Raw genomic sequence first — 22426 nt, forward strand, 5'->3', positions numbered from 1 at the left:
AACAAGCCAGAGAGAGAATTACATCAGCGAGAAACACAACAACTTTGACAGACGTACAATCAACTTTAAGTAAACCAGAAAACGATCACCAGCCAGAGAGAAAGCACTTTTACTTAATTCACCTCAACTCAATAATAAACCTGAACATAGAGCATTAAACAAACACGCGGCTTGAATATGTGTTCGCAAACGCATCACTCTCACCCACGCCACGCACATCACAGCAGTGCGCCGTTGTGTCCCACGTGTTCTCGGGCCTGACCTGGGGCTCGTCACCCTGCTCCATGCCTGAGGGAGGAGGGGTTGAGCCCCGGCAGTCCCCCTGCAGTGTGTGCCTGCTGCTGGGCTTCTGATGCACAGTGAGAGCAGGACCACACTCAGTAGAAAGCTTGTGTAACGGACAGCTTCCCACACGGTTGCCATGACACCGCCCCCAATCCTCCTGCTCCATCACAGTAGCGGTGGGCGTGGAGAAGGGTGACTAAAGACACAACGTTCAAGCTCTTCCTTCCTCACTCTCTTCCTCCCACTCTCTCTCTCTCTCTCTCCATCCATTTCTCTGTCTCCCCCTCTAATCCATCAGCTTTCCATCTCCTCATGGTGAGATGATGTCATCCTACGTTGGCGTACCAGCAAAGTGTCTCTCATGCAACTGATGAAAGTTTATGGGCACAGACGGTCCTCCATTGCTCAATATACTGAGACCCAAACAATAACAAAACCTCCACCACGATGCATTTAGAAAGAGAAGTTGATTAGACAACGTTCAACTGAAATGATACAAAATGCGGCTGCATAAAATAGTTAGTTACCTTATTTTTTCTTTAAGGCTGGTCATAACTTTTTTATGTTATTTTTTCTTTAAGGCTGGTCATAACTTTTTAACATCAGTTACGTAAAAAGGTAGACTAGCCTTGTTTGAAATAAATTATTTAGTTGTATTCTTACATGTAATCTGGATTATTTAATCAGATTCCAAAATGTAAATACTTGTAATAAGATTAAATTACATTTTAAAATACTCGTAATCAGACTACAGTAAGTTTTTGTTAATCGAAGACATAATTACACAATGTAAATAAATTATTCATAATTTATTGATTCTTCCTAATTCCTCTTTTTTTTTTTTTTTTATATGTTAATTTTTAATTTTTAATATAGCATATATATATTTTATATTATTCAAGTTTTTGTGTTTTGTGGAAGTTAGAATGAAGAATTTTAAATTTTTTATTTTTTTGTTATTAATGCTTTTATCCCCAAACATTGTTGTTCCGAACATGGCAGTCCCAAAACATTTTTGTCATCCGAACATCTTTCAATTTTCTAATAGATATAGTTTTTTTATAATTAAATATTTAATTTCAATTTTTTTAGTTATTTATTGTTTAATGGTCACATGACATGTATGGTAAACAAATAAAATATTTGTTTGTTTTTTTTGTAAGTGTTTTATTTTGATTGATGTTATTTTAAAATGATTTATTTTAATTTGACATTTCTATTTTTTATTTTTTTATTTGATTTTTTATCTGTTTTTAATTAAATTCAGTTCATTTACGAACCCCAGTTTGGGAAACCTTGATGTAACGTAATGTTTAATGCACTGGAATATATTTACTTGCTCTTTGTATTTTTATATCAATATGGTACAAGATTATCCTTTTTAAATCAATGTGATAAACAACTTAGTAATCTAAATGTAATCAAAAAGTAGTCTGATTACATTACCTAAAATGTGTAATGTAATGGATTACGTTACTAAATACAGTTTTTGTCATGTAATTTGTATTCAATAACAGACTACAATTTCTAAGTAATCTACCCATCTTTGATAGTGGCTATGTTAATGTCACTAGGGCTGCCCTTCACTTATATAGGGCTGCACATTCTCTTAAATTTCTAATTAGTACTTCATCTTTGATAATCCCCGCTGCCCTAAAAATTAAATTGGGTTTTCCTTTGTGTGGAGTGCGTTCTGCTTTTTTAAAGTGGGTTAGGGTTTGTTCCCTTAGCACTTCCCTTCAGGGAGAAGCGAGTCTACTTCATATGTCAGGCAGCTCCATAGACCACAATGCAACAAGTTTGTGACATGACCACAGATTGTGTTTAAATTATGCGAGTTTTCTTAATATTTTATGATGTTTTTTTTTTTAAAATTTAATAAATTAGTTATATGAAATTTATAAAAGTAAAGTATTAAGCATGTTTATTTAATGTTTAGTATGATTATAAATAATAAATAATAAATATTGTTCACAGATTATTAAAAGTGATAGGCTTCCGCTAGTAGTGGGCACTCTTGCAATGAAATCAATGACATACATCCAAGTCAATGAAAGAGAAGGGAGTTAGGGATAAAGGGAATGGCTTAAAAAATGGTGGTACGCAGCCTAGATATCACTCAAATCCCTCCTTCAAAATCTATATTTTCTGATCCATTTGATTGTCCACCAGGCATAAGTTTGAAGTCTGACAGCTTAGAATTGAAGTTGAAGTTGTTATTGTTAACTGAAACAAAATCTATAAAAAATGTGAAATATAGTTGAAATATTGTTAACTGAAACAAAATCTATAAAAAATGTGAACTAATATCTGTACTTATATTTCTATAGATATATATATGGGGACAGGAGAACTCAGTTAAAAAATCTAATAAAACATAGTTGTACTTAATGATTGAAAATGGAAATAAAAATTTGAATTAAATTAAAAAGTATGATGAGTCTAATAAATACATAGTTGTACTAAAATGATTAAAATGGAAATAAAAATGAATTAATTTTTTTTATATGATCGGTTTTGATTTTATAAAGACAATGTTGTTGAAGTTACGTTATCACTGTGATATTATAAAGACAATGTAGTTGAAGTTACGTATTATAATATTATCTGGAAAATATTAGAGGTTTTTCAAGGGCATAAGTCTTATTAATGTGTACACTTCAGGTCTTTCCATTTCCCGATGCAGGTTTATGTTCAGAAGTGCAATAATGCGTCGGTCATACTTTAAATTTATGCAAATTTTTGTCAAAAAATACTCTTTAATACCTACTACATTTGCCAAATATTGAAGTACAGTCAATGCATCCCCATATACACTGTGTGTTTTTGTTTTCCATAGTATGGTGCATCAAGCAAATTTGTAAGGGGAATTCTTCCTTCAATCTGGAGAGTGACAAATAAATCATAGTCAATATCAAATCCTGATAACATAATGAGTCATTTGCCTAAACTGCCAAAAGTCAGGACAAAATTAACATTTATCGTTGCTTACTGCATTCTGTTCTCAATATTATTTCGGAAAAAAAGTGGTAAAGACTGTGCTGAATGTTTGTATTCCATTCTGAACACACCCAGAGATTTTCGACAGCTCCCTGTGTAAAGCTCACAAGATTTGTGTAAAGTCCACCTCCAAGAAGATCGATAAATTAATTCTTTTTTCTTTCTATGTGTTGTGTTTTAGGTAGATGGGATTGTAATTTAATTAGATTAGAGTGGAGTGTGGTGTGGTGTTGAGGTGAGGGAATCGTATATCCTATTCCAGCCCAACTCAGTCTGACATCGTGTCAGCCTAGGCTCCCTCAGAGCAGCCAGCATCCTGTCATGAGGTGCTGGATCTCTGTCTAGCCCTGACAGTGTTTTTAACATTTCTGTCGCTTCCTGAAGCCCTGTGGGCAAGTCTATGGTGTGACGGTGCAGCCGTCTTAGTCTAGTCCAGTCTGGAGAGTTTGTGTATGACAGTGTAGACGTCTTAGTCTAGTCCAGTCTGGAGAGTTTGTTTCTAGCATAAAACCAACTGAACTCCACTTCAGATTCCTTGGCTTGTGTTAAGTTCTTGCTGAAAAGCACAGGAAAGTATCTGCAGGAACTTGGAAACTTCTCTGGAAACATCCAGAACTCTATAAAGCTGCAATGCAAGCTCTGTTTTCCTGATGAAAGAGAAAATCATTTAACCAATCGAAGGAGGAAAAGAGACGCAAAGGGAGGGAGGCATGATGAATCCGCTGTTCACCTGCATCATGTTAAACACATACAAGCATCCAACCAGAAGCACTTCCCCGCCTCCTTTCCTCGGCTCTCGCTGTGCATAATTCACACCTCATCTCAATGTTGCCAAGAATGGAAACTGTTACTTCAGAATGAGAATGAGTCGCTAACGCTTTAGGGTCCAAATGGAAGTTGATAGAAATACATGATGAGCTATTTAATTTGCAACTTATAAACTTCAACTACAAATCACAGCCATGTGTTCTATAAAGATCAAAGGTGTACAATAAAGACTTTTTCCAGGATGCTTGAGTGTGTTTGTGTGCAGTTTGTGAATGATCCCTGTCTGATGGAGAGCTGTTGTCCAGTGTGTTTGTGCTTGTGGTGGTATTGTAGAGACTGTGATTCAGAGTACAGATGGTGACAATACAGGATGTGCATGTACCATGTAATCACTGACTTAAAGAGCACCTTTATCACATGTACAAACAAAGACGCATCTTATTGATTTAAAGAAAATCACATCTGCAGTACACACTGCAGCTAAATTTATTTGTCAATTCACCTTTTAGTGCTTAATCCTGTTCTGTACACACAGTTCAGTTATTCACAGAAGTGACAATGCATTCTACAGCAGAAATAAATGCTGTAAAATTCAGGTAGTGGCAACAGCATTTACAAAAATTGTATGCTGTATCAGGAAACAAACTGAACAACTTGTTATTAACAACGTATTTAAACACGTATCAGATTTGTGTCTCTTCTCTGTGTACATGCTGCAAGAAATCTCAGGGAACAAGGTATGTCTTAAATCATTAGTGTTGCCAAATTTTGCTAGAAAAAAAACACTTTATGAGCCAAGACAAGGGGACATGGCAACCCTACGAGGCGCACTCTGTCGACGGTGGTTTTGTTAAAGGGATAGTTCACCCAGAAATGAAAATTCTGTCATTAATTACTCCCCCTCATGTCTTTCCGAACCCGTAAGACCTTCGTTCATCTTTGGAACACAACTTAAGATATTTTTTCTTTCTGACGGTCCATATACAGCAAGGCCCAGAAAGATAGTAAGGACATCGCTAAAATAGTCCATGTAACATATGTGGTTCAATCGTAATTTTATTAAGGTACAAGAATACTTTTTGTGTGCAAAGAAAACAAAAATAAAAATAATTCAGCGTTTTTTTTATTTTATTTTATCGATGTCCTTCTTCTTTTCCAGCCATTGAATGTGGTACTTATATTGCTGTCTATGCAGGGCTAGAAAGCGCTCAGATTTCATAAAAAAATAAAATAAAATAAAAATTAAAAGAATAGATACAGTACTTATATACATATTGGATATCGAATCTTAATGATCATATTTACTTTTTAAACTATATATACATACTGAATTTTTATTTTCTTTTTTGAAAAAAAAAAAAAACATTTTACAAGATGCCTACAAAATGAAGCTAAGTGAAAAAACACCTACAAACTCACATTAATACATTTTACTACAAAATGAATATTAGTGTGTAAACAGTTAGTGTCTAATATTTGTATTTTTTAGTAAAAGTTCAGGTTTTGATAGATGGGGAAACCCGATCACTGTCCAGAGTACAGTACTCACCGTTCTGCAGGGGAATCTTTCAGACTGTCTCTGAAACTGCCTCCGAAGAGCCTTCAGCCTACATTGCAGCATGCGGATCACTGCCTCTCTGAAAACAAGTGTCCAGGGCTTAGAAGATGCCATAACGCTGCTGCCCTGCTTCTGTCTCTGGTCTGGAGGAACACGGTCCAAGTGAGTGAGTGTTTGTGCCAGGGTATGCAAGATGATGTAAGGAGTGAGTGCCTGGATGACAATCACTGATTCACTATAAGGGGGGAAGCCCAGTCCTGAAGGAGGGAGTGTTAAAGCCAAACTGGGAGATTCCCCTTCTGCGAGAACCCGCCAATCCCTCCAGTACAGAGTCCTGGAGATCCCCACAAACTCTCACAGCTGACCAGTCACACAGAGACACATACACACACGCTCAGCTGTGTTTCAGGATGTTGGGCATTTTAGATTCCCCTCCCGAGAACCCGCCAATCCCTCCAGTACAGAGTCCTGGGCTCAGCTGCACACTCTCACAGCTGACCAGTCACACAGAGACACATACACACACGCTCAGCTGTGTTTAAGGATGTCGGGCTACAGCTGAGATTAACAACACCTGTTGTGTACAGTCCAGTGGTGCATAGCAAGAACTATTGCCTTCAAACAGTCTATAGGTGTGCAGAACACAGTGGACTTTCAATTAACTCCTGAAGAAAAAAAATGCAAAGAAAAAAGTGAAGAAATTAAGAAGGAGGGATGAAAAGAATTTAGTGAAGAATTTATGTTGGAGGGAAAAAAAACATTTAAAGCAAAATATATATTTTGGGGGTAAAATTTGGCCCAGTAGAAACAAAACATTTAAAATATTGATAAAAATTAAACAAAAGTTTATTTTACACAACTGCAATAACTCAATTCACTTGAAAATAGAAAACGAGTATTATTTATCGGCAAGGTTGGTACATTCTGAAACCAACACATGGGGGAAACTGGTCAAATAATCAGCCTGACCGAAATATCTGTGCATAACTACTTTACAAACCCAGTTTCCCTTTTACACCATTGATTACCCAAGAGGACATTACTGAGGGACAATACAGTCTTATAGGCATCACCAAAGAGGAACATACAATCTATTTTCCACCTCTACATGCTTGTAGATCCTGTCATCTGCATGTATGGAATTCTGGGAGTCAGTTTCACTAAAGCTGCTTGCGCAACACAATTAACAACTCGGCTTGCTGGGCTTTGAGGCCCTTGAAGTCGGAAAGGCAAACTCTATGACACATAAACAGGATGCCACACTCACTTTCCACTCAGATGACACAAGCTCAACCAACAGCTCTGAAAAGAGCACATTATCATGGTACTAGGAGAGTTTCCTATTATGATAAGTCAGGTGCTAATAAACAGAAGCCGAGTGTGGCGAACTCTGTCTGATTTAGACAGTGCTCTGGGTTTGGGTTTTGTGTGAGTGTGGGAGAGCAATGTGTTACGCAACTCAACGGAGCAAGTTTCTGACCTCAGAGAGCAGCTGTGAGATCTCTAAGGATCCAGTTTCTCTCATTGTACTGATGAATTTCAAGGTCACTTGTAGTGAATGACAAGTGAGGGTCTGACACTCCATTGTAGAACAGAAGAATCCAACTGTTCATGAGATGTTAAAACTCTTAAAACTTAAAGACTTAAAGGTGCATTGTGGAAACTCAGAGAAGATCGATATAAGCACACAAATAAGCACAGCATGACAGTATAGAGATAATATAAAATGAGAAGTTCGAATAAAGCTCGCAACATTTCCTGATTTCATTTGCATTCATTCATTGCTTGTTCTTCTTCTTTCACTGTTCTTAATAAAGTTGGCAAAAAGCTAACATAAAAATATAAAATATTCTAAAAAACCCAAAAGTTTAAATAATATGCATTAATATAGAATATTAATCATATTAAAATTTAAAATGCTAAAGTAAATAAATAAATAAAAATTATTAATTTTATATTTATTTATATAAAAATTTAAATTTATAATAATATAATTAAATAAATAAATAATGATCAAAATAATGTATGTATTAATATTTAATGTTTTAATAAATAATGATCAAAATAATGTATGTATTAATATATAATATTAATATTATATATCGTTTTTTTTAAAAGAGTGATATCATAACCGATTAAAACAGATTCGGTTAGTTCAGCCAAAAATGAAAATTATGTCATTAATGACTCACCCTCATGTTGTTCCAAACCCGTAAGACCTCCGTTCATCTTCAGAACACAGTTTAAGATATTTTTTAGATTTAGTCCGAGAGCTTTCTGTCCCTCCATTGAAAATGTATGTACATTTATACTGTCCATGTCCAGAAAGGTAATAAGAAACATCATCAAAGTAGTCCATGTGACATCAGAGGGTCCATCCAGGGTCCGTTAGAATTTATTGAAGCATCGAAAATACATTTTGCTCCAAAAATAACAAAAATTACGACTTTATTCAGCATTTTCTTCTCTTCCGGGTTTGTTGTGAATGCGACTGCTGTGACTGTTGACGTACGATGCTGCTGACGTGTTTTCTGGTGCGCCCAATAACAAAGAAAACACGTCAGCAGCGTCGTACGTCAGTGGCGTCACTGCAGTGTTTTGAACACGCTAACAACACTGCAGTGTTCCGAAGATGAACGGAGGTCTTACGGGTTTGGAACGACATGAGGGTGAGTCATTAATGACATAATTTTAATTTTGGCTGAACTAACCCTTTTTTTAAAAGAGTGATATCATAACCGATTAAAACAGATTCTTTCAATATTATATCCAATATCAATGAGTGTTGGTTGAGTCATTTATTCATACATTACCAAGGGAGGATAGTTAGATCAATAGAAATAATCAATTATAAGTGTGCTAGTCTTCTCAATGCGCCCCGACTTAAAGCTTTGGCCCACAGCACTGAACTTTCTGTAATATTTCAACTGACAGAAACACTCAGGAGCTAAATGACTAATACAGAAAGACGTCTGAAGACAACTAGGCAAAGAACCCACAAAAGCCAGAGCATGTATTCTGGGTTTCTGTGGTTCTTAAAGGTCAGGGGTTTGAATTGAGCCATGACAAGTCAGAAAGAAAAATCTGATTATCTGGTTTCCAGGCTCCTTTGTGTGGTTTGCAAGTCACAATAATGCCGAGTGTATTCAAACTGTGTCTCCCTTTGTGTCCAACTCCACAACATCAAGTTCCTGACAATGTCTGTGCATAAAAACATAAAAGAGATGAAAGGAAAAGACAAAAACACAAAGAAAGAAAGAAATGAAAGCTTGGTCCTCCTAGCCAAGACAGAGAAATCAAAATGTCAATCTGATTCATCTGATTTTGACAGACGTCAGAAAGACCAGCCCAGACCAACACACAACACCAAACAGACACTCAACCAGGTTTTGAATCAAACATGCCAAGAACACATCTGGAACACATTTCACCTTAAAACAAAACGAGAATATTTTGCATAAAGCAAACGAAGCCTATCATAAAAATAATGGCACAATGCAAATCTTAACATTCCTAACATTGCATTTTTTTAGGCAAAAGGGTAATACTTCACAAAAAACGTTAAATTACCTAATTATCTTAGCTTTAATGAACATACAGCAAACAATACTTTTATTTATAACTTCTACATACACTAAAGTTTGGGTTCAAGTAAGATTTTCTTCTTAAATTGATAAAAAGTGACAGTAAAAGAATATTGACAGTTTGACAGTTTCCACAAAAATATTAAGCATATATTAACCATTTTCAACACTGATAATAATAAGAAATGTATCTTGAGCAGCAAATCAGCATAATAGAATGATTTATGAAGGATCATGTGACACCGAAAAAACACAATTCAGCTTTGACCTCACAGAATAAATTTCATATTAAAATGTATTCAAACGGAAAAGAGATATTTTAAATTGTAATAAAATTTCATAATATTACACAATAATTTTTTTTAACTTAATATTTAAAACATGAAAAACATCTTACTGATCCAAAATGTTTGAACAGTAGTGTATATTAATAATTTTTTTAACATTAAGTTGTATAAAATAACTTTAACATTTTTAAATTATCATTAAATAAATGCAATGTATTATGAATTAAAATGTACATAAACTGTAACAGTATATTAATACATTACATTTAAATTAATTAAATAATTTAATTTTCTTTAGATTTAAGGGTATAATAAGAGCCAACTGTGTTTTTGATAGATTTCATCTAAGCCACTGTGTAACATACAAGCACAAAAAACAAGGTCTCAACCACAAACACACATGTCCTAGTCTACACAGAGTCATTGTCAATGTTCCTATTAATTGTGTTTCTCTGGGGCCCTTTTCTGGAGCCAGGTCCACTAATTGCAAAAGTTCATATCGTGCCAAACTTTCAGTCTCTAGGGCACAAAGCATTCGCTCATTAGAGAAAGATGCAACAAAAGAACACATGCACAAAACAAAATCTGAAACAGAATTACGAGTAAGTATGACCTACACTGTAAAAAATGATGTCTGCCCTCAGCAAATATGGCTCATTAAAACAAACAGATTTTACTTAAAAAAAATCAGTTTTGCACATTACTTCATTTTAAGCTACAAATGTTACATACATAATGAGTTTATGGTATCTTTAAGGTGCTGTGTGTAAGATTTTGACTCTACTTAAGCATAAAAATACCATAATATGTTTAGAAACATGCTAAGTTAACATACTTGTTTATCTGAAAAACAATGCTATAGTCAGTTACTCTCCTTTGAAAATGTGCGTTCCGGGCCGGAATGTCGGTGTTTGTTTTGGTTTGTGAAACTCGCCCACTGCCAGTTTACCCAATCATATTTCGGCAACCCGGGTTGCCAATTGTGTATTGTGCCAAAACACAGTGTATTTAATTTCATCCATTGTCAAGTGCACTCGTTCCTGTTTGTGTCGTCAATCTGGCTTAACTTTATCTTTGGTAAGAATTCGTGTATACTGAATTCATACAGTAAAGTCTACTGATGTTTACTGAAAATTCTGCTTATTTTAGCATTTAAATCTTAGATGTTCACTGTCATTTATGTGTCATGCATTTTATTTAATTTTTAATATTAACATGAATTTCTATTCCTGTTTGTACTCAGGATCACAGCTTGACTGTCTTCCAATCAGAGAACACTGACAATCTGATTGCACATTACCACAGTACCAGGTGAGTGAATATGGTGAATTGTGTTGTTCGTTTTGAAATTACTTTTATATTAAGTGGGAAATGCAAATTTGAAAATACAATGACTAATCTTAAATAAAATAAAAGTTTTTTTGTTTGTTTGGTTGACTGATTTAGATTAATGACTGCTTGGCTGTCTCCATCAGTGAGCTTTATACATGCTTTAAAGTCGAGCCTCACATATTTTGTTGAGCGTTTGGTTCCTGCTTTGTTGTTCAGCTTCAAGTACCTTGGTGTAAACATCTCCGAGGACCGGACTTGGACTTCACACATCTAAACTCAGGTTAATAAAGCCAGGCAAAGACTGTACCATCTGCAACAGCTGAGGAAATGCAGGGTTTCTCCAGCAATCCTGAAAACTTTCTATTCAGGGGCCATAGTGTGTGAATGTGTCTTGACTCAGTGTATCTCAGTGTGGTGTGGGAGCAGCTCCAGTCAAGACTGCAGAGCCCTACAGAGAGTGTGCGCTTAGCTGAGCGCATCTCAGGGTCTGCCCTCCCCTCTCTGCAGGACATCTACCTCAAACGCTGCAAAAGCAGAGCTGTTAAAATCATTAAGGTCTCTAATCACCCTGGTAAATGTCTTTTCATTTTACTGCCATCTGGTAAGCGCTTCCGTAGCCTGATGGCTAAAACTGAGAGACTTATGAGGAGCTTCTTCCCCCAGGCCATCAGGCTCCTAAACTCAAACTCAGTCTCTTAACTTCTACATGACTTCACTTAATTATCAGTAAGATACGTAATATACTGACATTGTCACTAGCACACAGCATTTTCTATAATTTTTTATTTTTATTTACTACCTCTATTGCTGCTATGTAACTACCCTGTACAACCTGTTTGCACATTCTTCTCTTGTACATTCCTGCTCATCTTAATATTTATTAAGTCTACAGTATACTGTCCTCCACATTTTATTTTATAAGCATTTTATTTTATTCTTTTTTTTATCTTACTTTTTCCATAATATATTTATATATAATTTTCTTGTGTTTGTATTCCTTAATAATTGCACTGTCCATGGAGCGGACCTCACTTACATTTCACTGCTGGTCATATGCTCTTCATATAATTATGTATGTGACAAATAAAAATCTTGAATCTTGAATAAACAGAATTAAACCAGACAAAACAAATATTTAACCAACCATATTAAAACATACATACACACACCCACACACACACAAAAAAAAAAACAGGACAGGACAGGCAAATCACGTGGTCTCGCGAATTCTGTCGTTTCACTTCTGAAGTGCTTCTGGCGAGAGTTGGCACTGCGTGGAGGATGGAACAAAACCTTGTCTGAGCCATAATGCGCCGCAGATGTGTGCAGTGTAAATAAGGGGTAACTTTGAACAACAAGATGTTAAATTATTATTTTTTTTTTTAAATACTTTTTAATGCCACAGAACATTGCACAACTCACACATGCAAGTCAACAAGCATACAACAGCACACATTACATACTCAGCACTTTACTGCACTCAAACACACAAGCATACAACACCACAAACATTGTGTAAACAACATACTCAACTCTATACCACACCACAAACATCAAAATAAAAAAAATTGTTGATGCTTACTGTTATTTGTTACAGACTGTTTACTGTTGCTCTGTAATCTGTATTTTTAGTCACAGCATGCACCTTAACAACACACACTAATTTCCATGTTTTATGGGGACTTCCTATAGGTACAATGGTTTTTATACTGTACAAATTGTATATTCTGTCCCCTAAACCTACCTGTCACAGAAAACTTTCAGCATTTTTACATATACCCCCCCCCCCCCCTTCATTTCACTATGATTTATAAGCTAAAAAAGTCCCCACAAGGTCAAAAATTGGGACATTTGGTCCTCATGATGTAGGAAATACCAGGTACACACACACACACTGTGCACTATTTTAAACATACTAACATTCAACCAAATTGTAAAACAAGTCAGACATATTTCTACATCTGTAAATTGTACAGAATTGTCAGAACAGCTGAAAATGTTTTAAGAGATGTTTAAGTTGCATTTGTAAAAAACAAAAAAAGGAGAAGAAAATAAAGAGGTCATTTAATATTCACTAGTTGTCTGTTGTGTCTTCCACTCATTGTAATGTATAACTAATTTTAAAGGGATACTTTATACTGAAAATTTTGGGGTGGAGTATCCCTTTAAGTAATTGAGCCGTACCTAGGTATTTTAAAATACAAAAACTTAAAATTATCAATCTAAATGAGCTTAAAATTTATAATGGGGCGAAAAATACTTTTATTGTAGAAATAACTTACATTTATTAGTATAAACTACTTAAAATATTGTGTTATACCAGCTTATAAATTTGAGCAAAACCATTCACTGGGATACTCAAACGTTTAAGCATTGCCAACTAAAACATTTTAGGTAACATTGCTTAAAATCCCATGCAAATTTTACTTGAGAAGAGGGATGCAAAAATGATGCACTATATTTTTAATTAAATCTAGCATATTATTTTTTTCATTGTATGATAAAACAGGACAGCTGAGATTTATAACTATTTCATGCTCTAGACTTCTGATAAATGAATGCTTCAGTCCTATGACGTGGTTCTTCCTGCTCAAAACGCGAATGAGCAAAGAAACCCCACAAAGACAAACTAAACTTCCATCTACTGTACACACTACATCCTTAGTACATCATCCGTTTCCTTCTTATGCCCTCTCCTCTTGACCTATAAGAAAACGTATATGAAACGTCTCCCCCTTAAAAGTAAGGTAACACAGCTAACAGTTTATATCAGATCCACTTAACCTTCAGAAAGCATATGTGAGCTGGACATGCTGCAATAGTCACAGAAATACTACAATAACTAGCTTTAATCTGTCTAACAATTCAAACTGACAATACCAAAGGGCTCCTACCCGTGTGTTTCTCTGCCTTATCCGCAAGGGAAACATTTTCAGCATGGTCCTGTCCACATGTCAGAACCCTCGTCCAGCGTGGCAGGAGTGGTCACTTAGGCGGTCTGACTGTGGTGCAGTCATACATGCACACTGAAGACAAGCAAAAGGAAACGCCTGCCCAGGAAGGGCCTACAGCTGCAGGTCAGCACTGAGATTAGACCATGTCCTGCCCTGGTTTCCTAGGCAACACCTGCACAGGAAGAGGCACATCTGTCCAAAGAGAGCATCACTAATATATCAGCCATGAACATACAAGGAGGGCTGTATATGAGTGTGTACACTCATGCAAAGAGAGTCTCAGTTTCCTGTCGATTGGTCTTTCGCACATCCTCCACAGTTAAATAAAGCATAGGACCAGGATCATTGCTAATATTTTAACCCAAGAGACACTGGAAATGTTCTTAAATAGCCGATCTTCTCCAGCTGAGATTCAGTCTACGTCAGATCATCCTGGGCTGAACCAGGTCATGTGGCGCCGGATCAAGTTCAAAGTTTGGTATTATTTTTTCATCTGCTTCACCCGGCTTCCTGTGCTGAATGACAGAGCAGGAACACTCCCATCAGCCCCCTGTTCTTGGAAAGCTCTCAGGAAGTGCGGCACCCTGACGAGGACATTACATCACCTTCAGATCCTGACCTCACAGGGGTGTAAAATCCTCCTCTCACACGTGGAACTGTGCCAAGACTGCCTCCCATCATGGCTTCGGATGTGGAAAAACATCGTCCCTGTCTCCTTCTTGTCTCAGAGGGAAATGCAACATTAACTCTGCTGTTTTTCTAAGTTAGAGAACAATAAACAGCACAGAGCGCCTAACGTTGAAGGAAGCTGGACACAGAATCTGAAGAGTTTATTGATCGAAAGACAGAATGATGTGATACCAGGGTCTAAAATTAATGTTTATTTTTTTTCACCATGCATGAATATTGGACATTAAATACTGGACAATAAACTACATTCTGCAATTTTTATATAAGAATGTTTTGTAGAAGTTAATAAAAATCAATTAAATACAAAAGCAATTTAAAAAGTCAATAATGAAAACAAATAATAACAACAACACCAAAATTAATAATAATAATAATAATAATAATAATAATAATAATGTTTATGATTTCTTTAAAACAAATTATATATATGCTATATTTTATAACAGTAATATTGTGAAATATTTTCCAATTTAATATAACTGTTTTCTATTTGAATATATTTTAAAATGTAATTTAACTTCAGTGTCACATGATCCTTCATAAATCATTCTAATATGCTGAGTGCTCAACAAACATTTATTATTATCATCATCAATGTTGAAAACAGTTTGGCTGCTTCATATATTTGTTGAAACTGTGATACATTTTTCAAAGTTCAAAAGAACAACATTTCATTTGAAATAAAAATGTTTTGTTACATTATAGATGTCTTTACTGTCACTTTTGATTAATTTAATGTGTCCTTGCTAAATCAGTATTCATTTAAAAAAAAAAGTATTCAAAAGAAAAAAAAAAACAAAACTTTTGAATCATATGTATAAATTGCATAGCCTCATTTGCCTTTGAGATGCCTGATGAACTTCCACATGCCGTGTCCTTCAAGCAGCGCAATGGACAGCACTTACTCATCCAAACACAGCATAGACTGCACACTGCAGAAAATAGCAGCATTTTGAGTCTCTCCTACTGCTTCTCAGACGTGTCTGTCTTATCAAAACACTCACTGGAGTCATTCACAATTATTGTTGTTGTGGCACTTGGCCACCGATGTATATGAGATGGAGGGCGTTTTAACTGCAGAGTGAGTGGTGCTGAAGAAGACATTTGCATTAAAGCCAACGGAGACAAGATTAATGGATACCCCTCTCTAGATCTCAATAACTTTTCAACAACCCCCCCTCCACAATCTCTCTCGTAAAATGTTTTCTCTTCCTCTGCCTTCAATTTCCTCTCTGGCTGCAACTTTACTTTCCTTGTTTTTTTTTTTTCACATTCCTCTGTCATGTGTTCATCTTGGCAATACAGACCAAGGCTTAAAAATAAGAATGAACAATGGATCAAAGTCAATGTGAGAGAGTTTCAGACCACTTGACGGAGCGATCATTGCGCTATGGAAAGAGTATGTGCGTTCCAGCCGTTTTACATTTATCTGATCACATCCATGTGATGTGGTCTAAATAGCAGAGTTAAAAATATTATATAAATAAATAAATAATGTTTGCAACATATGCAATATATTTTTTTTATATATCAGAGGTGCAGCTATTACTGCAATAAAAATAATAAATAATATAAAAAAGTAATACAAAACACAAATTAAATATTATATACAATATCATAAAATTGATTTTTACCTGATGCATACAAATGTGTTGTTACAAATGTATTTAATATATGTAAATATATTACATTATGCTATATATTCAATTGTTCAAAAGTTTAAAACAGTAAGATTTTTAATGCTTTTGAAACAAGCCTGTTATGCTCACCATGGCTCCATTAATTTGATCAAAAATAATGTGAATACATTAAAATTTATTAATTTATTAATAATTTTATTATTTTAATTATATATGTTTTTAATATTTTAAAACAAAGTTTATTTCTATGATGGCAAAGCGGAATTTTCAGCAACCATTACTTAGTTTTCAGTGTCCCATGATCCTTCAGAAATCATTCTAATATATTGATTTTGTGCACAAAGGAACATTTCTTATTGTTCTCAATTTTGTAATTTTGATGAAACTGTGCTACATTTTAAATGCACCCTTGATTAATAAAAGTAAACATTTCTTCCAAAATAAATAAATAATTAAAAAATATATATCTAAAAAAATAAAATTATTTCCCTTCACACATAAATATATGTTGCTAAAAAATGTATGATGTCAAGTGGCAAGGTAGGGCAATTAAAAATCTGACCTACTTGCCCGACTGTGCCAGCAGAAAAAATCCTTACTGTTGAGCCCTGCAGACTGAGGCTTTGTTGCACGGTGCCCCTCATCATCACCCCGAGATACAGAAAGACTTTCCGGGTCCTGACCGATCCCCCACCCTGACCCCACTTTTGAGGCTGTGAGTCTGCTGTGCTAATGAGAGCCTGTCCTTTCAGCTCTTGAGCGAAGGAATGAAGATGAATCAACTCTCCCACACTTATTCAGCCGGGAACAAAGAGCAGAGTTTAACCAACACGGATTCCGTGGGGTCTCGGATCACTCCAGAGTCACACGGCACGTCTCTGACACACACCTACTCTCGCTCTCTCACACATACAGAGTGCTGTCACACCGCTTTTGTGTCCAGGTTATGTGGGACGTTAGAGGAAAGAGCTTCACAATGAAAGATCCACAGGAACCCTTTAGTGAGAATTAATGGCATTACCCAGTATAACCTCTGTGTGTGTGTGTGTGTGTTTTATTTTAAAAATGATGGATACATAGGTAGACTTTAGTGGCAAATAGGCAGAGAAGGCCATCACTCCCAGCAGGCTCTATTGATCCTCAAGCATTAGAGGACTGTAAGTCACCAGCTGTGACCCATCACGATGCCGCTGGTGCTGAGTGTGGGTTGGGGTGGGGTTGTGATTTGATTGATTCACTGGTTGGTCAATCAATCATCATGTTTTGTCAGGTCTTAATAGATCTGTCAGTAAACAGACTCATATTTTAATCAATCAAGAGGGTATTATGGGTATTTTATACCAACTGGTGCAGGATCATATGGCCTGTAACTGAAAATAGATGGACTGATTTCGGTTGGGAAACAGGAAGGAACACTGCAGAGAAATGTAATCCTGAAAAAGCCAAAGGTTTACATAAATATATACGAACACAGTAAACACATTCACATTAACATGAGTATGCACTGCACTCAAAAGACTCCCTAAAGAGACCTAATTTATCATCAAAGCAATATACATTTAGATCAATATTTAGAAAAGCAGAGTTGTGCTTCATACACTGCTACACTACTGACAATGGACAACTGCCCACAAAATTTCGCAAATGTTCCCACAGATGCACTTTATGGCAGGGATTCCCAGACCTTTTTGTCAGCTAAACCTCTCTGACCTAAAATATTTGAAGTATCTTCTAAGATTTTTCAAGTTAATATTTCAGATAAACAAAGTGTCTTTTGTGACCATTTTATTTTGAATGTTTTTATTTAAAAAAAATATTTCAATGATTTCATAACATTGGAGCAATCTGTATGATCTAATGTATCATTCATTTCCATTTAATTCATTATTCCAATCCCTAACCTTGACTATGAGCAATAGTGGTGCTAGCTAATGACTGATTCCACAGCTAATTAAAATGCTCTCCGAGTCATTTTTAAGCTGCGTTTGTTACTTAATCACAGTCAGGCAAGTTCTGTGAATCAGGTGTGCAGGGCCATGCTGGAAGAGTGAGTCAGAGTAGATAAAAGACAGCATGATGTCTCGGCACTCTCTCAGAGTTGTGCATGGATGTCCTTGGTGGAAGAGTGAGTAGGGGTGGATAGAAGACAGCAGAGAGGTAAAAAGAGGCAAGAGTGGGTGTCCGCAAAGCGAGATAAAGTCAGTCCAGATGGCCAGAGAAGATTAAATACCATCTGCCAGAGTGATCTGGAGACATAGCCAAACATTAGCACAAACAAGCGACATACACCCCGCACATAGACATGGATGATGCTGGACACATACAGTACATCAGTGTCAGAGTCTGATCACAGTGCCTGGGCAAGAGACACACAGCGCGTATATATGCATGACTGTTTTAGCTAGATAGTTGCATAGTGAGGGGGTAGTTGAAATGGTTTTGGGTTATGGGAAAATCTCACTAGTGTCAGTTGTCTCCTGTTCTGTAATGGAGTTGTGTTGATTGTACGTGTTGGATCAAAAAGTCTAACTGTTTTTGTTAGCCACTCTGTTAGTGTATCTTCTAAATGCTTTTCATCTAAATTTAAACAAATCATCTTAATATAAGCTGTTCGTTTTCACCAGAGGGAGCCAGTGAGCTGTTAACTGGAGTGATTCACTGTTTTGCATCTGTTTTGAGAATGAATTTAAATATGGTCCCATTTATAAATTCTCAAATGGCTTCCAGATAAAGTTAAGTGGCTGATTGCAAACTAAATGTAATGAACACACACTTTCATTCCTTCCCGTTTTATTAGCTATTCTGAGAAAGAGAGCTGCTTTAAGACGATTTAACTGAGCACATGACTAATGCATTCACACACTCTCCTACTCATTAACTCTCATTACGCTACTGAAATACTGTTTACCCTCATACGCCCCATTAAACACAGGGATCGGAACAAGTCCAGGTGAACACACATAAGCACATAAAAACCACCAGTCTACTAAACAGACACAAGACCCCTAGATACACCCACATGCAGTTATAAAGCTGAACCATTGATGGATACTCCATAATGTATTATGGTTTTATTTTTTTATTATTTTAAATAAATAAAAAATTGCTTATATATAGCCAAATAAATGAATAAATTGAATTTTCATGACAACTAGGAATATTTCCTCCTACTAAATTCTCATTAACATAATGGAAAAAAAATCTAATTTTCATTACTGTAATGTATTAGAAAGATATATATTGCAAAATATATATATATATATATATATATATAATATATATATATTTATATATATATATATATATCATATATATTATATATATATATATATATAATATATATATATATATATATATATATATATACACATTATGTATATACACACACACATATATTAATTAAGTGCTCCTGTAGCTCAAGTGGTAGAGCACTGCGTTAACAAGCGCCCGGGAACACATGATAGGTAAAAATTGATAGTCTGTATGCACTGTAAGTCGCTTTGGATAAAAGCATCTGCTAAATGCATAAATTAAATTAAATTAAATATAATATAGAACACATTTTCATACATTATTGGCGATTTTTCTTCTCACATAAAACTCAGTTAATTTAGTTAAAAATAATTTAATTGATTTATTTATTCATTTTGCATTTTATGATTATATTTATGATTTAAGGTTGTTTAGTTATTCAATTGGGGAAAAAGACAAGAATACCTTGAAAAATATAACTTTTTTTGCAGTCCATGCAACATTTAATGCCATGATTTTAAGACCCTTTTAAGGTCTTAATTTGTGCAAGGGCGGATTAAGATTTTTATTAAGATCTGCAGAAAGCCTGAACATATAATGTAGTACAGTAGAAAAAAAAAATTAAATTACAGTATTACAGTAATCATAATTTTATGATAGGTACTATTGAAAGTGACAAGAATAAAAAAAAAAAAACTCTATTAGACAAATTATGGCAACATGAATTAAGAGAATAAAATATGTTTAATTGTTTTGAAATGTCCCATTTACTTATTTTTTATTTTGATTATGTAAAATATGACTGAAGTGTTTTCATGAGATTCTCCAATACAAGGTCAAACACAAGTTTGGATTAAGCGAGGAAACAATATGCAATCTAACCCACATCAATCATGTAACATTTGCAGCTTTCAGACACTTTATACATTTGAGTGTGTTCTTATGTGCGGGTACGTTCAGAGAGAAAAAAGCATATATTCTAGAGAATGTTTTTGATGGCCTAGCTTTCCTTGCAAACAAGATCCATAGGTCCATCTGCCCTGCATTTAAAAAAATCAATGTTTCTCAGCACCAGCTATGGAGGAAGATGGGGGAGTGTTTTAGTGGGAGAGGAGACCTAAAAAGTCTTTGCCGTTTCCTGTATGAGGTCAGACTGCATGATGTCATAATGGACTTGTTACATGCGCATTACAGAAACTCATTAATGGCATCTGAGTGTAGGAAGAATCCTTCCTGAACAAGAGCAACCATTACGGCTTAAACAGAAATGCTCCCACAAACAAAAACAATGAGCACTTTGTTGTCTAGGCTGGTATCCTTTCAGCAGGGGCACAGGAATGCTGGGCCCCCATACAATGAGTATGGTACAGTGTGGCTCAGTGTGACTGTAAGGGTGCCCATGTAACAAGCCGGATTTCCAGTTTTTCCGTCATGCATACGGCAATCAGAGTACCGATCGATACAATTGCTGTCTATGGGGAACACATGATCAATAGCTAACATTTATCACCAGCTCGCCTTTCAGATGCACATGGAGGGGGATTTCAGACCACCGTCTCAGAAAAGCCACTTCTCTACGCTGCATCCTTGAAAAGAAGCTCCTTGACAAATGTCAAGTGTTACAAAACACTGAAGAGGAGATCAAAGCCCATGAGGGGACGTGACATGAAAAAATTAGATGGACAGGGATAAAAAAGTAGAAAGAGCTTGAGAAGAGAGAGAGAGAGAGAGAGAGAGAGAGAGAGAGAGAGAGAGAGAGAGAGAGAGAAGTAAGAAGAGTGTTGGAGCGGGGGGAGGCATGACACTCACTTGAGATGGTAGATTTTCATCTTCTCCTGTGGAGTCCTCCAAGACATGATGGGGCTCCGTCTGTCATGTGAGAGAAAAGTGAATATGGAAAATCAGTGTCTCATGAACCATTGCGAATAGAAAACACAATATAATGTGTTAAAGGGCATCAAACACAGTATAGCGCATAGTCAGACCTTCGACTAACTGCATAACACCTGGTTCACAGCTTGGCTTATTCTGCCCAAGAACTGCCAACTTTGACAGGAAGAGACCATCTGACCAGCACAGATCAACCACAGTTCATTCTTTATTATTTATGTGCCAGATAATATAAGAATAAACAATCTCTATGAACTTTGGGATAAGAATTTCTGTTTGTCCAAAAGTAATAAGCACTGGCTATTTCATTTTACAACTCGAAACAAAAATCGGAAAACATGCTTCAGACAAAACTGTTTCAAAGGTTTAATGTCTCTGATCATTTTTAAATTATTTTTTTTTTATTTTTATGTTTTAGTCAATACCCAATAAATGGCCAATTTTGTCTGAACACTATTTTGTCTGAATAAAATTTAAAATGCTGAATTAAAAGTAAATTTAGGCATCACAACATTATAATGCTCAGTTTAAAAATAGATATTAATTTTAAGATTTGCTAAAGATTACACAACAGTGTTATAAAAATAAGTAGGGTTTTTAAAGATTAACTTTGAGTAATGAATATGGAAGCCAATTTCCACCACACAAGAAAAGTCATCTTTTGGCAAATCATAATTATGACATAAAAAAGTCATAACCATGACTTAAAAACTTAAGGCTAAATTATAACAAGGTTAAATTTTTGAGATAAAAACTCATAATTATGATATAAAAAGCCACATTTTACAATGTCATAATTTTAACATTTATTATAACTTAATATATAATAATTTATATTTTTTCAATCATAGTTATGACTTTCCAAAGCATGATTATTATTATTATTATATATATATTTTTTTTTTGATATGGTGGAAAATAGGCTTCACAGTAAAGATGATCAATATGTAAAAATAGTGGAAATGACCATAAACACTTAAATAACCAATTTTCAATATAACCGTTGCCGATAAATAAAAAAAAATCTGTAAAATCAGTTAATAACAAGTATGGTACTGATAAATCATGCATCCCTAACCTGATAAACTTTGGCAAATATTCATAATACCCGGTTTCCCAACACCCCCCGATGTTGTGCTGCTGTCAGACAATCTGATTGGAGCTTGTGAATTTCACAAGTGCTTTT

General features: G+C 35.3%; 1 protein-coding gene across 1 annotated transcript in view; it reads right to left on the bottom strand.

Moving 5' to 3' along the window:
- The window catches only part of rps6ka3b (ribosomal protein S6 kinase, polypeptide 3b), a 37698-nt gene that overhangs the window by 11982 nt on the left and 3290 nt on the right, over positions 1-22426 (bottom strand). The window contains exon 2 of the mRNA XM_042714910.1: positions 21160-21219. Coding sequence (XP_042570844.1) covers positions 21160-21219 — 60 coding nt within the window. The remainder of the gene's footprint in view (positions 1-21159; positions 21220-22426) is intronic.

The sequence above is a fragment of the Cyprinus carpio genome, chromosome A24, assembly GCF_018340385.1.
Source record: "Cyprinus carpio isolate SPL01 chromosome A24, ASM1834038v1, whole genome shotgun sequence".
NCBI classification, from domain to species: Eukaryota; Metazoa; Chordata; class Actinopteri; order Cypriniformes; family Cyprinidae; genus Cyprinus; species Cyprinus carpio.